Here is a 26,303-nt window from a genome sequence, read left to right on the forward strand (position 1 = left end):
GAATTAGACCTTTCTTCTCAAGGTTTTGGCACACAGAGTGCATTTTTACAATGGGATTATGAACCTATAATTGATGTTACTTAAGGGGTTTTTTTGTATCTCTTGTAGTGAAATTATAATAAGGTGACTAGGGAGAAGCTTTTTTCTCCCCTTTCAATTCCTCTTTTTAAAAACATCCTTTTGCTTTTCTCTCTTCTCCCCCACTACTGCTGTATTTAGTGTGATATCTTAAGCATTTATAAGAGACCCTTGTAATTTTTACTGCAAGATGCAATTGTTAAGAGTGTGAGATCTAATACTACACACAGAACTGCCTTACAAGTTTAATTCGTGGTTATAAATTTCTTATTTGGTGGATACTTTCAGCTCTGTCAGGTTCTTACACAGGACTAGCCTCAGAGTGGAAAGTTACCAATTAAACTCATTTGCCAATGAGTGATTATTTTATCTAAGAATTATACTGTATAACTTAATGAAGTCAGCGAGGCTCTGGGGAGTGCTGTATTTCTTTTATTCTATGGCTTATTGCCCTCAGTTCAGTGTTGCCACTGTGATATTAATTCCACAACGTCTGAATTTACTGGGTTATCAGGACTATGATGAGTGTGATCACTGGAGACGTTCTTAGGAGTTGTACAAACGTTACAAAATGAATCCGGAAGGACGCTGAAACTAATGTCTACAAATTATTTACAACATGTTTGTATCCCAGGCCCTGATCTACGCGCTTGGGAGAAGTCAGTGAGCAAAACCCATAAAAAAGTCCCTGTCCTCACGGGGCTTACAATGAAGATGGGAGGGCCTATTCAATAAATAATACATTTAAGTAAATTATATGGTATATTGATGGCGACAGCTACCCCAAAAAGAGCAGAGGAGGGTCCGGGGGATGGTGTAGGGGCGAGGCCGGGCGCAGTACGAAGTCGGCTGGTCAGGAGAAACCGTGTGAAGGCTTGAAAGAGGCGCAGGACCCGCGCCCAGAGGACAGCCCGACGGTGGGCGGGAGCAGGCGGGGCGGCCGGGGGAGCCGGAGAAGGAGCGGTTTCACAGACCTTTATTAGGAATTTGCTCCAGGCTGGGTTCGAGCTCCTAACTAGACTCCCAGCGAGCCAATTCCAGGGGCATCCAGCGCCAGTGGCCTCCCAGCTTGGCGAGGAATGGCTGCGGTCGGCGCGGTCAGTTTGGCGACGGAGCGCACGCCCGAGCTCTCGGTCGTGCGGACCTCCGCCGGGGCGGCTCTGCAGCCCCGGCACTGAGCGCGCGGCGGGCGCGGGGCGGGGCCGGCGGACGCCATCGCGTCGCTACGGGCTGGCGGCAGCGGCGGCCTGGTCAGGACGGCCGCGGCGTCCTCGCCGCTTTTCACTCGCCCACGGCCGCCGGGCCCTCGCCTGGTCCCCCCACGGCGGCGCGCGCGGCCGGGTTGGGCGGGGCGGTTCCGTGGATGAGGAGGCGGCGGCGCGCCGAGACGATGCTCCGGAGCTGAAGAGACGCCGGCACACGGCGCGGCGGCGGAGCGCTGTGCCGACCCGCGGGATGGCTCAGCCGGCGGGCCCGGCGGGCGGCGGGGAGCCCCGGGCAGAGCCAACGGGCGGCGAGGGGCCTCCGGACCCCGGGGCGGCTGGCGGCCCGCCGGACGCGCTGAGCCTGGAGGAAATCCTGCGGCTCTACAACCAGCCCATCAACGAGGAGCAGGCGTGGGCCGTGTGCTACCAGTGCTGCGGGTCCCTGCGCGCCGCGGACGCTGGCCGCCGCCAGCCCCGTCGCCGCGTGCGCTCAGCCGCGCAGATCCGCGTCTGGAGGGACGGCGCCGTCACCCTGGCGCCCGACGACGCGGGAGAGCCGCCCCCAGCTGCGGGTGAGGCAGCCGACCTGCGCCCCCACGGAGAACCCTGGCCGCGGCCCCCTTTCCCTCGCAGCCCCGGGCCGGGCCCTTCCGCCCCGCGACCCCCACCTCCCACAGGAGGACCCCCTGCGGCCCCTTTTTCTCGCTCGCATTCCTGGGCCCTGCCCTCCAGCCGCGCGACCCCCACCTCCGATAGGAGGACCCCCCAACGCGGCCCCCCTTTCCCCTCGCAGTCCCTGGGCCCTGCCCTTCCGCCCCGCGAACGCCCACCTCCCGAGGGAGACCCGGGAGGAGCCGGGCCTGGGGCGGGCGGGGGCCGTGGGGGAGGTGGTGGTGCTGGCGCTGTGGTCTAGCGGGGCCCCACGTAGGTCGGAGCAGGGGGTGGGGGGCCGGCAGCGGCACAAAGAGGGATTGTGAAGGGAGGGTCCGGGCGGGCCTGCGCCCCCCAGTAGGGCCGCGGACCTGCCTAAGGTGCTGGTTAATTGTACAGACTGTCATAGGAGAGCTGCCCGCGTCTTGTTGGGGGAAATGGAGTGGGTTGGGTCCTTTTCATGATAAGCTATGTATACATACTTACATGCCAGGGCTATTTACTTGGGATGTGGTAGGTGCTGTGAAAGGTTCACGTGAGATCTCGTCAAGGATAGTTAATTCTGCTGTCAGGAAAATTATACCTTTCAGAATGAGTAGTCAGCTAATAGTATTTTTAAATATTTGGCAACAAATTCTTTCGGTTTGGAAATATAAAAAGCCCTGAGGAGAATTGGGAGAAACAGGAGGAGACGAAATAATTATTTCTAGCTCCTGAAAGTTATAAAATAACTACTATTTATCTGCGTGTTAAAATTTGTTGTGATTTAAAAAAAAAACGGCCTTGTCAAGTCAAAAGTTGACAGGATGTCAGATAAACCAGATAAAATGGATTTCAGTTTGGTTATTGTCTAACGTAAATTCTTCGAGATTATCACCTACACGTTATGTAGCTGTGGCTTACTCAGAGATTTAGTGATGATGAGGGGATTGATAATAGGTTTCTCCTATCAGTTTTTATAATTCAGTCTTTTGAGAGGCAAGTGTATTAAAAACATAGAGAAATAATCCGCCCTCACTTTTAGAAAGTTGATGGAAGTGTCAAAATGCTTAAGGTGAAAGATGTAATTCATTAGTCAGTAAAATGACATTTAATGCAAATCCTTATCTAAATTGATTAAAATAAAAAACATTCAAGATTTTAGTTATCAATTGTTTCACTTCCCCCAGAACATTAAAATGTGTGTGTGTGTCGGGTAAACACATTTTAGAACTTTATTTACTTAAATCTATTCTTCATAATTCTCTGCAAATTATTTGATTTCAAATCGTTTTTAGTTTATTTGATGTATTTATTGTATTTATTTATTTATTTAGACAGAGAGAGACACAGCGAGAGAGGGAACACAAGCAGGGGGAGTGGGAGAGGGAGAAGCAGGCTTCCTGCCCATGAGGGGCTGGATCCCAGGACCCTGGGATCATGACCTGAGCCGAAGGCAGACGCTTAACGATGAGCCACCCAAGCGCCCCGATGTGTTTATTGTTTTTAAACTTGGACAATGTTAGTGGGAAATACTTGGTATTATAATTTACTTACAACATATTAACATGATATGCCAAGATACATTTATTATAAAATATGGCAAAACCATGCCTTGGAATCTGGCATTTCAAGGGGAAAAATGGTTGTGTGCAATCCTCTTTAGAAGCAGCATTGGTAATGTTTGTTGACCTCTGGAAGAAACAAACAGGAGTTTACATTCTTTCTCCTGAACTTTATCCCAGAAGAGTGTGGTTTAAGTTATATTTACGGACCTACTAGTAGTTTAGTTGTCAAAGACTCATGTATTCTGGTGAGAGTCAAAAAAAAATCAGAATCTCATATTGAAATCAATTTTTATTGTTATTATTATTTTGTATCATTAGTATGAGTGATACTATCTTGACCTCAATGTGTAGCGGTAATGAATTTATAATCCTTCCTCTTCTTCCTTAGTTTGGATCATGATCTCTGCTACCAGTTGTTGAGAGAGCCCAACCAAAGTTGTTGATAGTCTTGAGCATTTTAGGCTTGATTGATTAAAAATCTTAGGAAGTTCATACTAAAATGTTGCTTACGTTAGTTTATTTCCTCCTAGGGTTTAAGAGTAGTTGCATGGCTGCAGAAGGCAGTGTCTTCTGAACACTTAATCTTGATTCTTAAAAATGCTGAGTAATTTAGTACTGTGCACATGTATAAATTCTGTTTTTAAGGAAAAATGGTAATCATGATGCCTCAATTCTAAGAAGTACTTTTTCACTGTAGAATGTTTAATAGGATTGTGTGTTGATTGGCAACAACATACAATCCTATTTATATTTTCACACAGTTTATCCATTGATTTATTTCCAAATGGAGGTTTAGGGAAGTTAAGGGACTTGCTTAAATCCATAGTGGTGACTTTGAATCAAGTCCAGGTCTTTTAACCTCTAGGCTTATAAACAGATTCGGTTTGAATTTGGGTCCTTATTCCTCCACTTCCTAGCTGAGTGACCTTGAATAACTTCCTTAACCTCCCTTAATTAATGAGTTAGAGACACTTAAGCTCTGCATATGCAATCACCCCGAGTCCGGCCTTCTCATCTGTAAAATGAGAATAGATCACTTTTTCACGCGAGAGGGTTTAAGGGAGACGATGCATGTAAAGTGACTAAAGCAAGGCTTGTTATGTAGCAGATATTCAGTAATTTTTAGTTTCCTTTCTCCCCTAATTCTGTGTCCTTTTGCACCACCATGGTGCCTGTGGTCCTGCTGTTCTGCATTTTTATTAAAAATTGGAACACAAAGGTTTGGGTCAGGGTTTCTCATTCTCATTTTTGGCTGAATAATTCAGGATGGTGCTGGCCTATGCCTGTGTAGGATGTTAGCAGCATCCCTGGTCTCTACCCACTGGATGCCAGTAACTACCCATCCCCTCCCCCAAGTTATGACAATCCAAAAAGTCCCTGGACATGGCCAAGTTTTCTCTGGGCAAAGTTGTCCCCTGTTGAGAACCACAGGTCTAGTGGATGATGGGTGGTACACAGGATTGTGTTCAGTGTGGAGAATTGGATCCTGGCTGTAATCCTCGAGTGAGTGAATCTTTGTGCTGGCCACTCTTCCCTCTGCTCTTGAGTTGAATGAACAGGTGGTATCGCTCCCCTTAGTCCCATAGAAAGAAATAACCCCTCACATGCTTTCTTGACTTGTTTTGGGGGTGAATGTAGTAGTAATTGATTTTAGTTCTTGTTTACTTTTAACAGTGTTGCTACATCCAGAACGTTCATATTCACTTTGAATTAAATTAGACATACCCATAAGAGAAATAGGAAAATGGTGAAAGATGTGGGAGGCATGGAGATGAGACCAAAATGGGAAGAAGACAATGAAGAACAAGCAATTTTATTTAGCATTCTGATATAATCTAGTGCCATATACTAACATGGCCATGAAAGCAGTGTGATATAGGATTGAAGGAGGTAAAGAAAAAGGAAAAATTAGTTCTTTAGAGTATATCTTAAGAGTAAAAATGATTAAATTACGAAATAGGGTCTTAAGCAGCATATTTTATCAAGTATTTCTGTGATGACAGAAGGAAACATGGCTTAGAATCAAGAGGGCTTATGATTCTTCTTAGGTGTTTGACAACATTTTTATTTTCCTTAATATTTATGTACATATAGTAAACCTTACTGTTCGATAAAAGTTTTTTATATGCAGGTTGATGAAGTTTTTGCTTTCACACCTTTAATTAACGAGTTAAAGACACTCAGGCTCTGCATATACAGCCTGCTCTTCATCACCACTATGCCTAACTGGCATTTGGAACTCATCTTATTATACACGTTATTTAGGAAGTAGTCATTGATGGAATTTAGGTTATATTCCAGACCTTTGCAAGATTAGAACTTTTTTTTTCCTGGGATGCCACAGAGAATTATTAATAACAATAGTATTAGAGCTTAGAACTGCTGTATGGTCTCAACGGCCTCTTAGGCCTTAATACCAATCTGACAAAAATAACTTACTTCAGATTTTGATTTCAAAATCTTTGATGTATCTTTAATGTTAGATGTATAAAGAACATTTTAAAAATTATGACTGCATCTTGATTTAAAATAATCTTAGATTGGTAATAGGTTTTCCTGGGAAGAACAGTGAAAGCCTGGGTGCATACTAATAAAGGCATCCCTTGGTATAGGGAACATTTGGGCTTTGTTTGGGATTTGAAAAGAGGACATGATCAGTCAAGCTTCTCAGTAAGTTTCATGCTAATTTGGTGGGAGAAATGGTCTTGAAATAATACCTATTTGATTTTAAAGAGAGAACAAATACTTATGGAGAAGGTTGAAATAGCAAAGACATGTTTTAAAACATGAATTCTTGTTCATTCTTGGTATAATTCTTGAGTGTTAACATCCTGATCATTAAATGAAAGGAATATTTGAGATTTATGTATATGTGTCCAGGGTAGAGTTTGGGGGTGAATGATGGTATTAGGGGTTGGTGAGATGTCTCATCAGGTATAGTAATAGGTAAGAATTATTCCATTTGTACAGTATCTCCCAATATGTTGGGCTAATTCAATTTTAAAAACATGCAGGGACGACTGGGTGGCTCAGTCGGTTGAACTTGGCTCAGGTCATGATCTTGGGGTCCTGGGATCAAGCTCTGCGTTGGACGCCCTGCTCAGTAGGGAGTCTGCTTCTCCCTCTCCCTTTGCCCCTTCCCCCAGTTTGTGCTCTCTTCCTCTCTCTCTCAAATAAATACAATCTTAAAAAAGAAAATGCATTGAGTTCCTACCATGTGAAGGCAGTGTTCAAGTTTCCATGAGTAATGTAAAGATAAATAGTTCTAGTCATTGAAGAAGAGAAAATAAAACAAACACATCGATAAGTTTACCATGCAGCTAATGAAGCTTCAACTCTGAGCCCACTCATTTACATAGTTCTCTTACAGGCCCCTGCACACAATATGTATAGATGGTCATTTGCAAAATTAAGATATTTTAGCCATACTCAGTAAGATTGGTGTCACTATTGACTCCAATTTACCCTCCAGCGTACTTCTAGTTGTGTTGGGTTGTGTGGGAGTAGCCACAGACGTTTTTGGAAAAATTTTGAAATGATGCTTTGTGGTTATATCTGTTTTTCTGCCCTATGCAAAGGAAAACAGGGGAGTTTAGTCATATACAGATATGGGTATGTAAGTAAGTTGGGACTTTGTTGGGAAGCCAACAATATAGCCTCACCAAGAATTTTGACTCAACTTTAGAAGAAAACAATCATCAATCTAACCAAGGAGTATATGTTGGTAAGAGATGACGAGTCACGCTCTGCCTATTTTATTTGTAAGGTCAGAATCACTTTCCTGCATCATAAATTCTGTAAGATGGCAACAGTTCCCGTCCCACTTTCATAATACTGTCATCAGAGCCGTATTATGTTTTTCATTTGCCTCCTGTTGGTTAAGTAGAAAAAAGAAACTATTCTCTTCCAGATATTTGTTTAAAATTTTGAGGAAAATATTGCCTATTGCCAAATATAGTGGGTTTTTTGGATTAACTTTTTATTTTGAGATAATTTTAGATTTACAGAAAAGTTGCAAAGTTAGCACAGAAATTCCTGTGTACTCCACCCATTTCTCCTAATGTTAACATCTCATACTAGTGTGGGGTCTTTGTCAAAACTAAGAAGCCAGCATTGGCGCATTACTATTAACTCCAGACTTCATTTAGAACTGTTAACTCTGGACTTCATTTTTCTATTAATGTCCTTTTCCTGTTTTAGAATCCCATCCAGAATACCATATTGCATTTAGTCCTCATGTCTCCGTAGTCTCTTCTGGTCTGTTGTGATTTCTTACACTTTCCTTGTTTCCCCTGACTTGACAGTCTTGAGGGGTACTGGTCAGGGGTTTTGTAGACTGTCCTTCCGTTTAGATTTGCCTGACGTTTTCTTGACTAGACTGGGGTTATGTGTTGGGCAAGTAATTACCACTGAGGGGAAGGCTCCTCTCATCACATAGGATTGGGGCACATTATATCCACAGAAGCACCACTGGTGATGTGCACCTTTGTTTGCCAGTTTTCTCCGCCTAAGTAGTTACTGTTTTTACCTTTTTCTATACTCTGTTCTTTGGAAAGGAGTCACTAAGCCCAGCCTGCATTGGAGAAGGGGGCCTCCTCCAGGAGGGATGAATTACTATTATTATTATTTAATTTTAATATAATTTTATATTACTGCGTAATATATTTGGAATTCTTCTGTAAGGAAGATTTTTCCCTTCTCCCCCGTTTACTTATTTACATCATTCTGGCATTGTGAATATTTTATACTTTGTTATTCATTACCATGTTGTTTTTACTCAGATTGTTCCGACTGTGGCCAGTGGGAGCTCCTTCAGGTTGGCTCCTGTGTCCCTCCTTTTTTTTTCTTCCGTTTTTTTTTTTTTAAGATTTTATTTATTTGAGAGAGAGAGTGAGAGAGAACACAAGCTGGGGGAGCAGCAGAGGGAGGGAGGGAGAAGCAGGGAGCCTGATGCAGGTCTCCATCCCAGGGTCCTGGGATCATGACCTGAGCTGAAGGCAGCCACATAACCGCTTAACTGACTGAGCCACCCAGTCACTCTCCTGTGTGCCTTTGACATGCAGCCATCCTTTCGTGTTTTTGAGCACATCTTCACTTTCTGGCACTACAAAATGCTTTAAGGCTTATGATATCTATTTTTCATCCCAGTCCTACAATCAGACATATCCCTAAGGAGCTCAGCACTGGTTATGCTTGTTGAAACTGGGGTTGTTTTGTCTTTAATATGGAAGAAGAATTGAAATAATAAAAGGTTTACTTATTTTTGATGTTCAAACTTTGTTAGATTTATGAAGTATCTCTTTTTGGTATCTTGCTTTTATTGGCATGTCTACCACTGTCTGTATATTTGCTCATCCTTTCAACAGTTATGTAATGAATACCTTAGAGCCACGTTGAATAGAGAGGTTAAGAGAGAGCAGTCTGTACACACTGTTTATCAGAAGGGTGAGATACCTGGGAACGGAAGCCAGAGCAGCCTATATTGGGATATCAATTTGGATATACGGGAGATGAAGGGAGGTCAATGAAATGTGGCCTAGAGTCAAGTATGGATTGACTGAGGTATGTGGATGGTCAAGAACTCATTTGGAGAAATCTTGTGATCATGGCCTTCCTCTTATAAGTCTTATGGATACTCTGGGCTAGAGGTGTCTGTCCTTAAAGCTGCAGCGGAACCATGCAGAATGTTGGTGATCAACCACATTTGAAATAGTTCCCCATTTTGTAAACATACATTTTCATTACTGCTCTGCACTACAGCATGTGGATAAAATACACTCTTATGAGACGCTCATAAAATGTCTTAACCAAACAAAAGAGATGAAAACTAAATATCACTGGGCAAATGGTTTTTGGTTTTGGCTAAGTATTTCAGACTGTTGCATGGGATCATGAATACTTTAGGGACCAGAAAAATACTGATTTATATAAAGCAATGCAAATTAATTGAGAAAGCTAGTAATATTTTCCCTAATTCTAACTTCTGTGTAGTTACTTTTGAGTGGTAAAACAGGTAAGATTTGTTTATTCATGCATTGAATTTATTGGGCTTATCTGGTTCAGCCTTTGCCCTTCTCAGGTCAATATCTCACAGGCTTTCTATTGATTTTTAAATGTATGAGGGATAGACATTCCATGACACCCTGTTCTGTTTTGCTGCTGGTATTGCCCTCATCATACAAAGAAAATATATTAAGAAAATGTCCTATCAAATTTTTAAGCAATTTAAGCAAATTTCAACTAGTTGTGTAGGAGTTCAGTAGTATTTTTTTGTTTAAGCACATTTCATCTAGTTGCATGAGAGTTCAAGAGGTTTTTTTGTTTTAGTGATGATAGCCTGGTAATGAAATGTTGGTCAGGATCTCTTAAACGTTTTTTTGGGGTATATTGTATTAATTCAATCTTTGGCCACTTTTCTTCTAAAAAAAAATTTCTTTTGACATTTCCTTCTCAAAACTTATTTTCTTGAACTTTCCCCGGTTTTTCACAAATTTTTCCTTTTTTTGGAAGTTCAGCATACATACAGGAAAGTGCACAAATCATTAGTGATACAACCATGTAAACACCAATCTGATTGAGGACAAAGGAGCATAACAAGTAGCCTACAGGTCTTCCACATATATAATCATTGTCTTAGTTTTTATCACCATGGATTGGGCTTGCTTGCTTGTAAACTTTGTATGTACAGAATCTTACAATATATGTTTGTTGTGTATGGCTTCTTTTGTTCAAAATTATGTTTGTGAGATAAACTATTTTGTTATTGCCTGTAGCATTAGTTTGTTTTCATTGCTGTATGGTATTCAGTTGTATGAAAATACCAAAATTAGTTTACCCAGCCTGCTGTGGATGGTCATATGTATTTGGAGTTTTAGCTATTATTTTAAATAATACCACTATAAACTCTCTTGAATATATGTATGCACCTCTGGTAGGTATATATCTAGTAAAATTGCTGGGTTGTTGCCCATGTGTCTCTTAAGTTTTAGTAGATATTGCCAAGTAGTTTTCCAAAGTGGTTTTTCAGGTTACCTTTCTTATTAGCAATGTGTCTGTTGTACCACATCCACTGTACTATTTGGGAATGTCATTAAAAAAAAGGAAAGTTTACCTATTTTGGCAGGTATGTTATGGTACATGTTCCATAATGGCTTTGAGTTGCATTTATCTGATGGCTAATCATGTTGAATGCCTTTTCATATTTTTATTGGCCATGATGATATCTCTTTTGTGAAATTCCTGTTCAGGTCTTTTGACCATTTGTCTAGTATTTTCTTTCTTTCTTTCTTTCTTTCTTTAATAACATATAATGTATTATTTGTTTCAGGGGTACAGGTCTGTAATTCATCAGTCTTAAACAACACACAGCGCTCACCACAACACATACGCTCTCCAGTGTCCATCACCCAGCCAACCCCTCCCCACCAGCAACCCTCAGTAGTATTTTTTCTTATAAAACATAAATGTTACCATTTTAACCATTTAATTAAAGGCATTAATTACATTCACATCACCACTATTTCCAAAATTTTTCATCACACAAACAGAAACTCTGTACCCATTAAGCAGTAACTGCCCATTCTCAATTTCCCCCAGACCCTGGTAACCTCTAATCAATTTATATTTTTTGTCTTTTCTTATTATTATATGTTATGATTTTTATATATTCTGGATACAAGCCATTTGCCAGTTATATATGTTATAGATATCTTCTCCCAACTCTGTAGCTTTCCTTTTCATGTTAATGGTATGTTTTGATGAATAGAAGTTTTGATATATCACATTTTTATTATCATTGGATTGAAATACCTTTCTGATTTTCTTTGTTATTCTTTGATTCATGCATTATTCTATCAATTTTTACTTATATATGGAGGCTATATTGTTAGGTGCATACCCATTTAAGGTTATAATATCTTCATGGTGGTTTTACCCTTTTATCAATGTGGCTACAGTTGACATGTATATGGTTACACCAGCTTTCCTTTTTTTTTTTTTTTAAACACCAGCTTTGTTTGATTAATCTTTGCATGGTATATTCCTTCCCATAATTTTACTTTCAAGTTTTTAGTATTCTTACATTTAATGTGTGTCTTTTACAAGCAGGATATAGTTTGGATTTGTTGTTTATGTAATATAATGATCATTAATTTTAAATTGGATTCCTTATTCTGTTTACATTTAATATAATTACTTGGGTTTAAAAATATACCATCTTACTATCTGCTTTCTATTTGTCCTGCCAGGTCTGTATTCATTTTCTCTCCCTTACCTTCTTTTTGGTTAAGAATTTTTTTAATTGCTAAAATTTTCTCCTTCATTAGCTGGCTTGCTGTACATTCCTTTACTATTCTTTTAGTAGTTACTTTACAACATGCATTGTTGAATTTTTATTAAAGTCTATATAAATTGCTTACTGTATTACTCTCCAGACAATGCAAAGATCATAGAAATTCTAACTTCATATATCTCCTTCTGTTGTTGTATGATTGTTGATGTGTATTTTAGTTTATCATAGATTTTAAATATAAGACAATATTTTTGTACGATTTAATATTCATTTAGATTTTCCACATATTTGCCCTTTCCATGCTCTGTATTTCTTCCTGCAATACTTTCTTTTGGGATCCATTTTCCTCCTGCCTGAAGAACTCCTTAGTATTTACTTTAGTGCAGGTCTGCCACTGTTAAATTCACCCAGAATTCAGTAAAAAAAAATGGCTAAATTCATTCAGTCAAAAAAAAAAGGAAAGCTGGTGTAACCCTATACATGTCAACTGTAGCCACATTGATAAAAGGATAAAACCACCATGAAGGTATTATAACCTTAAATGGGCATGCACCTAATTAATTAATTAATTTGTAGAGGGAGAGAGAGGTGGGGACGAGGGACAGAGGGAGAGGGAGAGAGAATCTTAAGCAGGCTCCATGCCCAGCACAGAGCCCGATGTGGGGCTCCATCTCCTGACCCTGAGATTGTGACCTGAGGTGAAATCAAGAGTTAGACACCTAATCAAATGAGCCACCCAGGCGCCCCGATTTTGTTTTCCTTTAACAGCAAATTTTAATTAAGATGTAACTCATAGAAAAGTGCGTAAATGATGAATTTTCACAATGTGAATACACTCATGTAACCAGAATACAGATCAAGGAACAGAATGTTATTAGCATCCCAGCAGGCCTGTTTGTGAACACTTTCAGTCACCAACCACCACTAAGTCACCACCAAGTCACCACTATCATGACTTCTGACACCATAAGTTTTGCCTATATTTGAACTTAGGGATATAGAATCAAGTAGTAGTATACTACCTAATGTCTTAACTTTTTTTCTCTGAACTTCGTGAGATTGATCCATATTGTTGCATATAGTTGTGGTTCATTCACATTTTAGTATCATATTCCCTTGTATGAATATACCATAATTTATCCATGGATGTTTGATTTTTTAGATCTTACATTTGGGTATTGAATTACTGGGAATTATGGATAATGCTGTTATGAACATTAGTAAGCATGTTTTTTGGTGAACAAATGTAGCATTTGTGTTGAGTATATACCAGAAAGTGGAATTGCTAGTTCATAGTGTACGGGTATTTTCAGTATTAGTAGGTACTGCCAAAAATTTTCCATAATGATTGTACCTCACAAACTTTATTTTCTTTTTTAATTTTTAAAAAGTTTTTGTTTAATTCTAGTTAACATACAGTGTTATATTAGTTTCAGGTGTACAAACAGTGATTCAGCATTTCCATATATTACCTGGCGCTCATCAGGACAAGTGCACTCCTCAGTCCTTATTCCCCCACCCATCTCCCCTCTGGTAACCATCCATTTGTTCTCTATATTTAAGTTTGTTTTTTGATTTGTGTCTCTCTCTTTTTTTCCCCTTTGCTCATTTGTTTCTTAAATTCCACATATGAGTGAAATCACATGATATTTGTCTTTCTCTTGCTGAGTTATTTTGCATAGCGTTATACTCTCTAGCTCCATCCATGTCATTCCAAATGGCAAGATTTCATTCTTTTTCATGGCTGAGTGATATTCCATTATATATATAACATAGATTTTTATATATATATAAATACACACACACACCACTTTTTCTTTATCCATTCATCAGTTGATGGACACAGAGCTGCTTCCATATCTTGGCTATTGCTGTAAACATAGGGGTGTGTATCCCTTTGAATTAATTTTTTGTATTTTGGGGGTAAATACCAGTAGTGTGATTTACTGGGTGATAGGGTAGTTCTATTTTTAACTTTTTGAGGAACCTCCACACTGTTTTCCACAGTGGCTGCACCAGTTTGCATTCTCACCAACAGTGCGCAATTGTTTCTTTTTCTCCACATCCTCACCAATACCTGTTGTTTCTTGTGTTGTTGATTTTAGCCATTCTGACAGGTGTGAGGTGGGACTACCTCATTGTAGTTTTGATTTGCATTTCCCTTATGCACCTCACAAACTTTAAAACATTAAAACCAATCTGGGACATTGGTATAAATTTAATGAGGATTTGACTAGTGTCATGTATATGGAAAGTCTATATCCCTAATAATAGTGGGATTTGCGGGTCCATATTTAACTTCTGACAACCAGCTCTCAGATCTTTTTGTGCTACTTATTCATTTTTTAAAAATTTTTAAAAATTTGGGTCTGTTGTCTTTTTCCCTCATACTTCCCATTTTCTTCATGGCCTAGTCTAACTGGAAGCCAAATTTCTATCTAGTATACTCTTTAATACCTTGCATTTTTGAGAGATAAAGATGTAGTGGTAGAATGCCACACTAACAGTCACCACAGGTTGTCTGGTTCTGGGGTTGGCCATTTCTTCCTGGATTTTAGTGATAATACCGTATTAGAGGAATCTCCCATTACACCATTTCATTTATTCATTCCACCAGCACATGAGTGCCTTCTAAGTGTGCTGTACTAGATTTGAAGACACAAAGAAAAAGTGCACCCATACCTTCAAGAAGATCACAGGTGCATAAGCTAACACTTAACAGCATAGTTGCAGTAATTCTAAAGTAATAGAGACATGTACAGAAAACTGTGTGAGCCCAAGGGTGAGGGCGACTGACTGCGGGTATGATATAGGGCAGTTTTAAAAAGGAGACGGATTTTCTGGAGAGGCTTTGAAGGATGAGCAGTGGGATAAAAGGAGGACACTTAGGCAGAAGCAGAAATGTGGAAGAACTATTCAAAGAACAGTAGTACGTGGATCGGAGAATGGCTTTGGTGCTGACGCCCACTTCCCCATACCAAAAGCAGACACTGTTTAATCAGTCATTGCGTTTTTGCTGCTAAATTTATAAGCAGCTTCAGAGTTCTCAGCTGTGCTTCAGGCAGCCACTACCAATTATTTGTGGAGTTGGCACGTGAAGTTGAACCTGTTTGTCTTCTTTGCAGTGGGCGTCCACTGTGCCTGGAGCATAGGATGTGCGGGGGCGTGGTGGAGAATGAGGCTAGAAAGGTATGTTGACTGGGACCAGGTTATGAAGGACATTTTTGTGCCGCACTGTTGAGTTTGTATTTATAGCCTGTATAGGCAATGGAGAGCCGTATAAGGCTTTTAAGCAGGAAAATGATGTAAGCAGATTACTCTTTTGGGAAAGATGGCTATGGGAGTTTTGTAGAAGGTGGATTGAATTGGGTAAAAACAAGGGCAGAGATACCAGTAGGCATTTCATACTATCGTTAGATCTTTGTAGCCTTTAAGTTGCCTAACCAGTTGGGAGTATTATGGCTCCTCAGATAGGAGATGTTGGAGGTCTGAATGAGGGCAGTAGAAATGGGGAGAAAGAGTCAGATTGAGAATGATATAGGAAATAGTACAGGACATGGCCCTTTAGTTTTTGGTATGGGGGTGAGAAAGAGGAAGGACTCTTGGAAGACTCTCAGACTTCCCACTTGGGTGCCTGGCTGCTGGGAAGGCAGGAGAGGCAGCATAGGGTGGGAAGATGATGACTTATACTTGTTAGAAATTAAATTGACCTGGAAAAAATATTTTTCCAGTGGAGTCATATTTATTCCTATCGAGTCCCTTTGCTCTTCCAGAAGGTTGCAGATCAGCTGTTGAATGTCACATGGTAACACGGATATAAGATCTAAGAGTAGGCAGCAGAAGGTATGGCTTTAATTCTCAGCTCTGACGCTTGTTATTGTAACATACTGGGGTAAGTGAATATGGGTGGCAGTTACGGTGCTATAACTAAAGGCACTTGTGTTCAGAGATAGAAGTACCTGAGGTACCTCGCTGGAAGGGTTTCTGTTGGCTAGGATGGTCTCCTTCATGATCAGATGCCAGAGTGGGAGAGGAGATTCTAAGGAGAATAACACAGTGGCGCTTATGAAATACGTGAAAAACAGAATTCATTTGCTAGGAAATACAAAACTGTTTAGAATCGGCTCTTGCTACTAGACCTCTTTTTAGGATTTGGATTGGGGAAGTTCCGCTCCAAGTTCTCCTTATTCTTGAATAAAGTGGTAGAGTGCTGTGTGATCTCAGTGTATTTCTGAGGTCTCATGAAATTTAAGCAATTAATGTTTGAATTAATATCACTAGGGAGAAATTTTAATCCAAGTCCACACTGTTTACAAAAAGAACCACAACTTCCATCATCCCGTCCTCTAACACAGGAGTGTCAGGAATGTGGCTTCTGCATTGTCACTCCTTCTGTTCCCATGGCAAACATTGCTAAATGGTCCCAGGCACCTCCCACCCCATACTTGCCCTCACATCTCTTTTGAGGATAGCATTCTAGACTGTCACTATCATTCAGTTTGAATTGGCACAAGAGATGAAATCTTTTTGCTGTACAAGTTTTGAGTGTTGCCGTATTACATAAAATAGACAAAGGTAATACTTGAGTTTTATTGAAAATAGTTATGCTGAAATTATTTTTTAGTGGAAAATACTTGATATTTAATGATATTTGTTCTGTGAGATGATATAAAGTTTGGTTAATTAAGGTGGCTGAATAGGAAGAAAAAAATACTAATAATTAAGAAAACATTTTTTATATATATATTTTTTAAGATTTTATTTTTATTTGACAGAGACACAGTGAGAGAGGGAACACAAGCAGGGGGAGTAGGAGAGGGAGAAGCAGGCTCTCCGCTGAGCAGAGAGCCCGATGTGGGGCTCGATCCCAGAACCCTGGGATCATGACCTGAGCCGAAGGCAGATGCTTAACGACTGAGCCACCCAGGCGCCCCTTTTTTATATGTTTTATATGAACCCCACGTGGGGCCCAAACGCACAACCCCAAGATCAAGAGCCACATGCTTCTCAACGGAGCCAGCCGGGCACCCCAAGAAAACATATTTTTAAAACTTTCGTTTCACAACAAGATCAGTTACAAATTGGCTACTCTAGTACCATGGAATAGGTTGGAAGGGTTTGGGGTCTGGGCCAAACTGCCTCCAAGACTGGGGGTGGCCATGACAGTGGTGAGGCCTACCATCATGGAGGGCTGGAAATTAGGGGTGTTTGGTACAGCAGCCAGGCCCCAAGAAATCCACTCATCATCTGATGAGCAAGCAGAGCCAGAAAGGGCAGACAGTAGCTGCTGATAAGAGCCAGTAAGTGGTCTCTGCTGGGGTAGTCTGGTAGTTGGTTTTAGCCACTGATAGGAGGTCCAAGGGCTAGACTCTAGTCCCTAGGAAAGTGACTGGCTATAAGAAGCCATGTTTTTTGGGACGCCTGGGTGGCTCAGTTGGTTAAGAGTCCGAGTCTTGATTTTGGCTCAGGTCATGATCTCGAGTTTGTGAGATGAGTTTGTGAGATCGATCCCCTGCATCAGGCTCTGAGCTGCTGGGCTTGGAGCCTGCTTGGGATTCTCTCCCTCTCCCTCTGCACTCCCCCACCCCCGAAAAAATTTAATCCACTTTTCACCAGCTCTTCCAAAAACTGTGATGTCTTTATGCCTCTGCAGTTCTTTAAAATAATAAGATTATGGTCCAGATCCTACAAAATGTGATTAAATGTATTGTTCATATTGATTAGTCAGGGATTCTTTGGCCTATTAAGATGGCATAAAGCTCACATAGACAGCATATTTTTTTTCTTTACCCACATTTATTAGTCATGAGCAGTGGACAAGTAAACCAAAGTGGTACTTAGAAAGTTTGTTTTTAGGGACACCTAGGTGGCTCAGTTGGCTAAGCATCTACCTTTGACTCATGTCACAATCCCTGGGTCCTGGGATTGAGTCCCACCTTGGGCTCTTCTCCCTTTCCCTCTGTCTGCCCCCCCCCCCCCCGCCAGCTCATGCTCCCTCTCTCACTCTCTCTCAAATAAATAAATAAAATTTTTAAAAAAGAAAGTTTGTTTTTAATATTCCCAAACTTTCCGCACTAGTGCTGACCCTGTACTTCACTTTTGGGCATCCATTGCTTCCTAGTCTCTCCCTTACTGAGCTAGGAGAGAATGTAGGACAGTTGAGTGGGTCAGCAACCTGGGTAACTGGTCACAGTTCTTTGACCTTCAATGAGTCATTTATTCTCTAGAGCTTGAGCTTCCTCAGCTGTAAAAATGAAGGTTTTACACCAGTGTTACAGTATGTTTGACCTATATAGAGCGAGTATTGGTTAACTATAAGTATTAATGAGATATTTCATTAACAATTTTCTTAGAGTTTAAAAGAGCATTGTGGGGTTTGGTTTGAATGGAATGTTATTTCTAGAAATGTTCAGGGTAGTTTGGATGGATGCCTTTGTCCTTAATACATTTCTGGCAGAGGTGTTTGGAATAGTTCCACTGCTCATAGCATTTCCCTTAAGGTTGGTATCTTGTAAAAATAGAAATGAAGTTTTCAACCAGAGGTGTTCAAGGTAGGGAGATGAAAAATTATAATAACCAGAATCATTCTTAGAGTGCTGTCAGTTTTGGAGGGAGCACTAGGGAGGTAAGATAAGACCCTCAAGGGTAGTAAAAGGTGACCCCTAAACCACCCTGAGGAGACAGGCAGGAGGGAGATGATGAGAGGATGAGGGGAGAACAGGGAAGGGTGAGGACTGGAGTGCCTCCCTGTGAGTCTCATAGCTTTAGGAAAGTTTAACAAATGTATGAAAGGTCAGCTGCATTCTCTTCAGGTTGACACTGTGTGCAGACACAAGAGACCCCTAGAACTGACAGAGATTGGGTGGCGGGCTTTGCACCTACAGGCCAGGGCATGGGTGAGGGCTTGTTAAATTATATAGGTATCTAAGGGGCCAAGTGATCTGTTGACTTACAGCTTTTTGGATTTGGAAGATAAGGGTCTTTTGGCTTATTTTCTCCTTGGAGAGAAGGCTCAAAGACTTAAATGGTAATAGAGCTAATATTAAGTGCTTACACTCAGTGACAGGCAGTGAGCTGAGCAGTTTTCTTGGATTATTACTTTTGATCCTCACAACAATTCTATGAGATAGGTACTCTTCTTTTTTAAACATTATATATATGTGTGTGTGTATATGTGTATTATATGTATATTTATTTATTTACTTATTTATAAATATTTATTTGACAGAGAGAGCACAAGGAGGGGGAGTGGCAGGCAGAGGGAGAAACAGGCTCCCCACTGAGCAGAGAGCCCCATGTGGGGCTCCATCCCAGGACCTTGGGATCATGACCTGAGCCGAAGGCAGACGCTTCACTGACTGAACCACCCAGGCACCCCCATAAAGATTATTTATTTGAGAGAGAGCATGGGGGGGAGGGGCAGAAGGAGAAGGCAAAGCAGGCTCCCCACTGATCAGGGAGCCCAACAACTCAGGGCTCAATCCCAGGACCCTGGTATCATGACCTGAGCCAAAGGCAGACGTTTAACCAACTGAGCTACCCAGGCACCCCAAGACAGGTACTCCTCTTAGCCTCTGCCTTACATATGGAAGACTGATGTGTAGAGGCCTTAAATTTAGCCAGTAACCTACCTGGGATTCAAACCCCAGGAGTCTGGTCTGGAACCGTTGCTCTTAACCACTGTGTTCTATTGCCTTGTGCCAGTGGGTGAGTTCTTACTCTGGGACATTCTGCATGGGATTAGACCATACACAGGGTAGCCTGGAGGTCGTGTTTGGGATGGTGAGAGCATGTCATATTGCTTTGACCTTCTCATGGTCTGTGTATTCATATCTTGTAACAAATCACCACTAATGTTGTGGCTTAAAACAACACAAAATTATTACCTTAAAATTCTGGTGGTTAGAAGTCTGAAAATGGGTCTTGTGGGCTAAAATCAAGCTATTTGCAGGGCTGTATTCCTTCTGGATGCTGCAGGGGAGAATCTGGTCCTTTCTTCTTCCACTTTCTAGAGACTTTCCACATTCCTTGCCTTGTGTCCCCTTTCTTGCATTCACATGGCTCCAGTCTTTGCATCCATCATAACAGCTCCTTGGACTCTCCTGTCTCTCATAAAGCTCCTTGTGGTTACATTGGGTTCCGCCTGGATAATCTAGCATAATCTCCCCATCTTTAGAGCCTTAACTTAATCACAGCTACAAAATCACTTTGCCATGTAAAGTAGTATATTCACAAGTTCTGCAGACTTTATAGTCTTTTTATTTGTGAGTTAATTATAGAGATTGCCATTTCAAGCTTTCTTATTTTCAGTTTTGAGTAATCACTGATGAAACTTCACTTCACACCACCCCAGCCTGAGCCATTGCTGAGCTCCAGCTGTTTGACCGATGAGTGTCATCATCCTGGGCACCATCAGATAAGGAGTTGGGGGTAAGGTATGTGTGAGGAATGTCTGCAGAGAGGCATAAAGTAAAAGGTAGTGGCTTTTAAAGATCTTAATGAAGTGTAAAAATGGGTGGAATTTTATGATTTTTCATATGATTTAGCTACTTTTTCATTTCAAAATTGATATTTCTTTTATATGGCTGTAATCCTAGTAAACATATTTTGCTATGCCAGTTTTCCTTAGGACTCTATTTTAGTTTATCTGTATCTCTCGTCTTTCCACAGGGTTAATAGTGGTAAGCTTAGCTACCATTTGCTGAGCCCCTCCCTGCAGGAGGCATCATGCAGAGCCCTTCAAAACATTTTGTTTTTCATCTAATTTTCACACAAGCCTCATGAGATAGATATTATTCCCTTTTCTTGTAAATGAGAAAGTGGGAAACTCTGGGAAGTATTTTACTTTAAAGTCACATCACACAATTAGTTAAGTATGGAAGTGAGATTCGAATCTAGGACTGCACAAGCCTAAAGGCTTGCTCTTGCTCTTCTGCTTCACTGCCTTCCCAGGGCAACTAAGGAAAAGGCTTACTTAAATTCTTGGTTAAACATCAACTGTTGTGAAGAAGAAAATACATTAGCACAGGGCCATTGTGGCAGTGGAACATTAAATTTTATTCCATTCTTCCTGACAGGTAGGCCAGGAAGAGGAATTTGATGAACACACAATCTTTGTTTGGTTAGCAAGTATACCAATTTTCTCCCATGTCTAAATCCTAAATTTCTGTTAATCTTTGAGCAGCTTTACTAGTGAAATGCTATGGCATAGAGGATAATGATTTGATCATTTAACAACCAAAGTAAAAGTGTCCCTTATATGGCTGTTTCTTGTGTCAAATTATAACATTTTTTTTTCGTTAAAAATATAACTTGGCAAAAATGATTTTGTTGGGGGAGATGGGTGTAAGCTAAAGATTGCGCAGTTTCAGTGTCCTAACTTTTCACACTGAAACATCTGGTCATGGATTCTGAGCCTTCAGTGGCCACAATGTTTAAGAAACTCAGGTGTGATTAGGCTGCAGGGATTATTTTATTGCTAAATTTTGGCCTGTTTAAAACTGTACTCTTTTTCTCTAGTATTCATATAAAAGCTGTCCAGAAAGTGTACCTAATATATACTTGTCTCTTAAAGACTATTAGAGCTTTTTTTAAAAATTTATCTTTATTTATTTATTTAAGTAATCTCTACCCCCAACATGGGGCTCAAACTCATGACCCTGAGATCAAGAGTCACACGCTCTTCCAACTGAGCCAGCTGGGTGCCCCCAGAGTATTAGAGTTCTTAAACGTATGCTTGATGTTGATCGGTTTTGATTAAGTCTTTGAAAATAATGTTCCTGAAAACATGGCACTTGTTCAGGGTATCATTCTTTCCTTCTCACCCTGCTCTACCCCCAGTCCAATCCATTACCTGTTAATTCTGCTTCTGAATTATATCTTAATTTTCTACTTTTTTTCCTGGTCACTGCCACCACCTGGGCTAGCTGTCCTCCATGTTTGCTGCCCCGCCCCCGCCCCCCTGTTGCTATCCAGGACAGTGGGGCTGTCCATCCTCCATGTTTTCACCTTGACCCTCTCCACAGAGCAGGACCAACCTGGAAACCCACCTCGAATCAGCTCATGCCCTTGCTTAACGTTAACGTCCAGTAGCTTCCTGTTGTACTTAACATCAAACCTAAACTCGTTACACTGTCCTGAAAGGCCTGTGTGATCTGCCCCTGCCTGTCTTTCCAAATGCATTTTATGCTACCCACCTACCAAACACTTCCAGAGCCTTACCACAGGCTGCCTCCTGGTTCTGGGACAGGTTCTTCCCTCAGCCCTGCAGTTAGCTGCTACCCAACTTCACAGTCTCTATTTAAATATCATCTTCTCAAGGAGTCATGCCTTACTATTCTAAATTGGATCATTTCTGTTACTTTCTTTCTTTTTTTTTAAGATTTATTTATTTATTTTTGAGAGAGTGAGAATGAGAGAGAGAGAGAGAGTACATGAGAGGGAGGAGGGTTAGAGGGAGAAGCAGGCTCCTCGCTGAGCAGGGAGCCCGATGCGGGACTCCATCCCGGGACTCCAGGATCATGACCCGAGCCGAAGGCAATCGCTTAACCAGCTGAGCCACCAAGGCGCCCCATTTCTGTTATTTTCTCTCATTCCCTTTTCTGTCCTTAATAGTATTTATTACCAGTTGTAATTAATTTTATTTGATTGCTTCTTTGGGTCTGTGTTCACTAAGATATAAGCCCTAGGGAGCAAGGACTGTGCAGCTTGTTTGCTGCTGTATCATCAGTATTTTAGTATTTAGTAGGTGTTCAGCAAATATTTATTGAATGAATGAGAGGGGCAGAGGCAAGCTGCCAGGAGGACAGGGTGTATCTATTGAATGCTCAGCTCATGAAAAAATAACATACAGGATCAGACGGACCCATCGTTGCCCGCAGTTTGCTCACATGGGAGAAATTTGGAGAATAAATCTGAGAGCTGTTTATTTATTGTAAAGATTATAGGGGTTCTGTGTCTTTCTGGCAGGCATGTTTGCCTTCTGCTTATTCAGCTAATTTGAATCATATTGATAATGTGACTATGTGACAGACAGTTCAGCCGTATGCTGAGGTTTCTACCACCTTAATTTAAAAGTATTATACATCTATATGAGCACCTTAAATTTTTTCTGAAACTGTGCCTTAATTTCCACTATAGTTGTGTGGTCCGTCAGATTTTGTGATTCCACTGGGCTGAGGCCATTTCAGAGAGTGTGCAGTGTGAGGCCTAACCCTGAACAACCAAGGTTATGAGTGGGTCTACCAAGATGTGTTCACTGAAATGCTCTCTCTGGTAACAATGAGCAGACTTTTGAATGAAAGTGTCTGATTATCAGCATTTAGGATTTAAAATGTCTTCGTTATCTTAGTTGAGGTGTTCTTTATGACATTTTACATTAGGAATAGTTCATTTTTTAAAGCCATTTTATTTTTTCATTTTTTTAAGATTTTATTTATTTGTCAGAGAAAGAGCACAAGCGGAGGGAGTGGCGGGCAGAGGGAGAGGGAGAAGCAGGCTCCCTGCTGAGCAAGGAGCCTGATGCGGACCCAATCCCAGGACCCAGGGATCATGACCTGAGCCGAAGGCAGACACTTAACTGACTGAGGCACCCAGGCATCCCTTAAAGCCATTTTATATCAGTTTATAGGAAGACTGATTTTTGTATTTCCTAGGACATGAGGGAACTTGTCTAGTAAATCTTAAGAGCAGATTGGATATTTCAGGATTAGTTAAAAAGAAGGGCCTAAAAAACACAGGCTTGATTCTTCCATCATTATTAAAATGCCCATTCTTTTTGGGAAACACCGAGCTGAAGTTTTGGCTTGCTGTGCAAATCCTCCTTCCTAGTGTATAAGTATGTTAATAATATTGGAGTATTTTGAAACTTAATGTTTAAATATCATTCCAAATATTTCCTTTTATTTTACATTGTCAGATAGTTAATCTAGCCTTTTAATTAACAATAAATCAGTAAAGTTGTTAGTCTTATTGAAAGAACGAATTCACTGCATTTAATAATCTGAAACCTTGGTTAGGCCTACCATCGGCTTAGTTTACTCAACTTGTAGAAAGTGAAGTCCTAGGATTCTAGGTTTTAGAGGGATTCCTTAGGTTTGGCTCTGGAAAGGTGGCCTTTAAAGAAGGACTCAAAAGTTGTCAAATGAAAATTTCTTGGTTGCTATATTGGCAGTTTCCAACTGCTAAATCAAGGAGTACATTTCCCCCATTTCTCCAGAAACAGTATTATAATGGGTAGATAGCTGTAATAGCACCTCCGCAGTCCCTTTCCCTAACCCCACTGATCCCTGTAAGTGGGAATGGCAGACAGGAGAACAAAACCACACCAATGCTCATGACAAAGGTCAGGAGCCTTGGAGTCTACTCTTAGCTTTGTCATTTTGTGCAAGTCATTTGACTCGTCAGGCTCAGATTACTCATCTATAAAATGAATGGATTGGGCAGGATCATTTCCAAGGTTCCTTTAAGCTCTGCTGTCATGTAATTGGGATTTTCTAATTCCTGCATCAGAGTCTGGGCAGGGATTTGGATGGCAGAGTAGTGTAGGTGGTCAGGCACTTCATACTTAACCACATTTCCATAGTTGCATGATATAGTCACCAGATCAAACTGAATAACCAGAAACGATGGTACACTCACACAGAAATTTTTGGTGCTCTTTATAGGAAAGCATTTTCAGTTTTATTATAGAGGTCAGGGAAAAAACCTTATTTCATAGGACTTGTGCCATTTTGACATCACTCTGTTATTCTTTGAGTACTTCATTACTTTCTGGTGCAGAAAGATTTTCCAGCTTATCTTGTAATTTCACATCTTGGTAGACCCATTTCATAACCTTGGCTGTTCAGGGTTAGGCCTTACACAGCACATTCTCTGAAATGGCCTCACCTCCACTTGTGCCATCCATGGAGTCAGCCAGTCCCCTGAGTACTGGTTCCTTTGAGGGGGAATGGTCTAGGTGTGCTCTTGCAAAATGGGGTGCTATTACTTCTCCTTCTTTTGGAAGAAGAGCTAGGAAGTATTTTTTTTTTTTTTTGAAATTGGATAATACCCCTAATTCCAGTTCACTACCACAGGGCTCTTCTTCTCCTTCCCACATGTTAGGTTTATATGGTCTTTCTCCCTCAGTTCATGATTCCCAGCAACATCAGCGTATTTGTTTGCACAGTGCTACAATACATACAAAACCATTTCAAAATTTTTTTACCAACTTTACTACCAATAACAAACCTACCACTTTCTTTGCAATTCTGTTTACCTTAAGAATTATTATCCTGAATGGAGCGCCTGAGTGGCTTAGTAGTTAAGCATCTGCCTTCAGCTCAGATCATGATCCCAGGGTCCTGGGATCGAGCCCCGTGTCGGGCTCCCTGCTTGGTGGGAAGCCTGCTTCTCCCTCTCCCACTCTCCCTGCTTGTGTTCCCTCTCTCGCTGTGTCTCTCTGTCAAATAAATAAAATATTAAACAAAGAATTATTATACTAAAGATGTACATCTATGTACTCTCAAAGAGATTGCTCTCTGTCATTGTTGTCTTAACACTGTATTTTCCCCTCCCTTGCTCCCTGCCTCCTCTTTCCCTCCTTCCCTTCCCTTCCTTTCCCTTCCCTTCCCCAGAGTAGACATTCTAAATGTTTGTTGAGAGGTAGTCTGTGCCCCTCTTTGAACTGCTCCTGTTTACGGTACTTTCCTAGGTTAAGTTAATCACCTTCTCTATCGGAGTTGTAGGATAATTAATCTACCAAAAGCACTAATGTTCTGAGCAGCCATATATATATAAATAAAAATATATGCTATATAACTTTAATATATATAAAATACATAGTTTCATTTAACAATACATAAATATATAAGTAACAGTTATGTATTTATCAAACCATAGTATGTAAAACCTTTATATATTAAACCCATTTTATCTCTATGTTCATGTAATCTTTATTTATTGCTCATATATAATTTTTAATCCACAGAACCCATGGTCCCTTGTTTTCTGGTCTCAGTTTCAGCCAGTATTTCACATTAGGACCATTAGGTCATGAGAAATTGCGGATTTCAATTTTTTCATTTTGAGAGGAGGCACATAAAAAACATTGTGGGCTTTTTGTGTGTGTGTGGTTTCATCATAAACTCTAAGGTGTAAAAATTCTCAATAAGCATTAAAGAAAACAGACGGCTGGAACAACCACTGTGGGCTAGGACTAGGTGTGGGAGTCAGGCTGGAGAGAGGAAGCAATTAGGAGGAAGGAGAGTGTTTTTGGAGGGAAGGAGGTGGAGGTTAATGTATGTTCAAACTGAGAACAATGGTATTCAAAAAGTGTGGATTGGGGAAATTAAATTGATCAGTACCCAATATAAGTATGTAACCTATTCTTTTTGTTAAAACTGCGTAATAAGTGATCTTTAAAATAGCTGTTTTTTTATTTAAAAAGTATGTTTTATTCATCCAAATTGACAGAAATATATAATTGTACATGTTCCTTGCTATTATGTTTCAGTGATGAAGAGAAAATTGATGTTGGTACAGCAAAATATT

At 40.7% G+C, this 26,303-nt stretch overlaps 1 protein-coding gene across 3 annotated transcripts in view; it reads left to right on the forward strand.

Annotated features, from left to right (window-relative positions):
- The first annotated feature begins 502 nt into the window (after positions 1 to 502).
- Positions 503 to 26,303, forward strand: part of SPIRE1 (spire type actin nucleation factor 1) — a 211,802-nt gene continuing 186,001 nt past the window's right edge. The window contains exon 1 of one of the 3 annotated variants that reach the window (XM_027576299.1): positions 503 to 1,855. In XM_027576299.1, the coding sequence (XP_027432100.1) occupies positions 1,534 to 1,855 (322 nt within the window). In that variant the 5' untranslated portion in view covers positions 503 to 1,533. Of the gene's footprint in view, positions 1,856 to 20,134; positions 20,207 to 26,303 lie in introns of those variants that run through there. The other 2 variants (XM_027576300.1, XM_027576303.1) reach the window with 2 other exon arrangements.

This window comes from Zalophus californianus, chromosome 14, assembly GCF_009762305.2.
Source record: "Zalophus californianus isolate mZalCal1 chromosome 14, mZalCal1.pri.v2, whole genome shotgun sequence".
In the NCBI taxonomy this organism is placed as follows: domain Eukaryota; kingdom Metazoa; phylum Chordata; class Mammalia; order Carnivora; family Otariidae; genus Zalophus; species Zalophus californianus.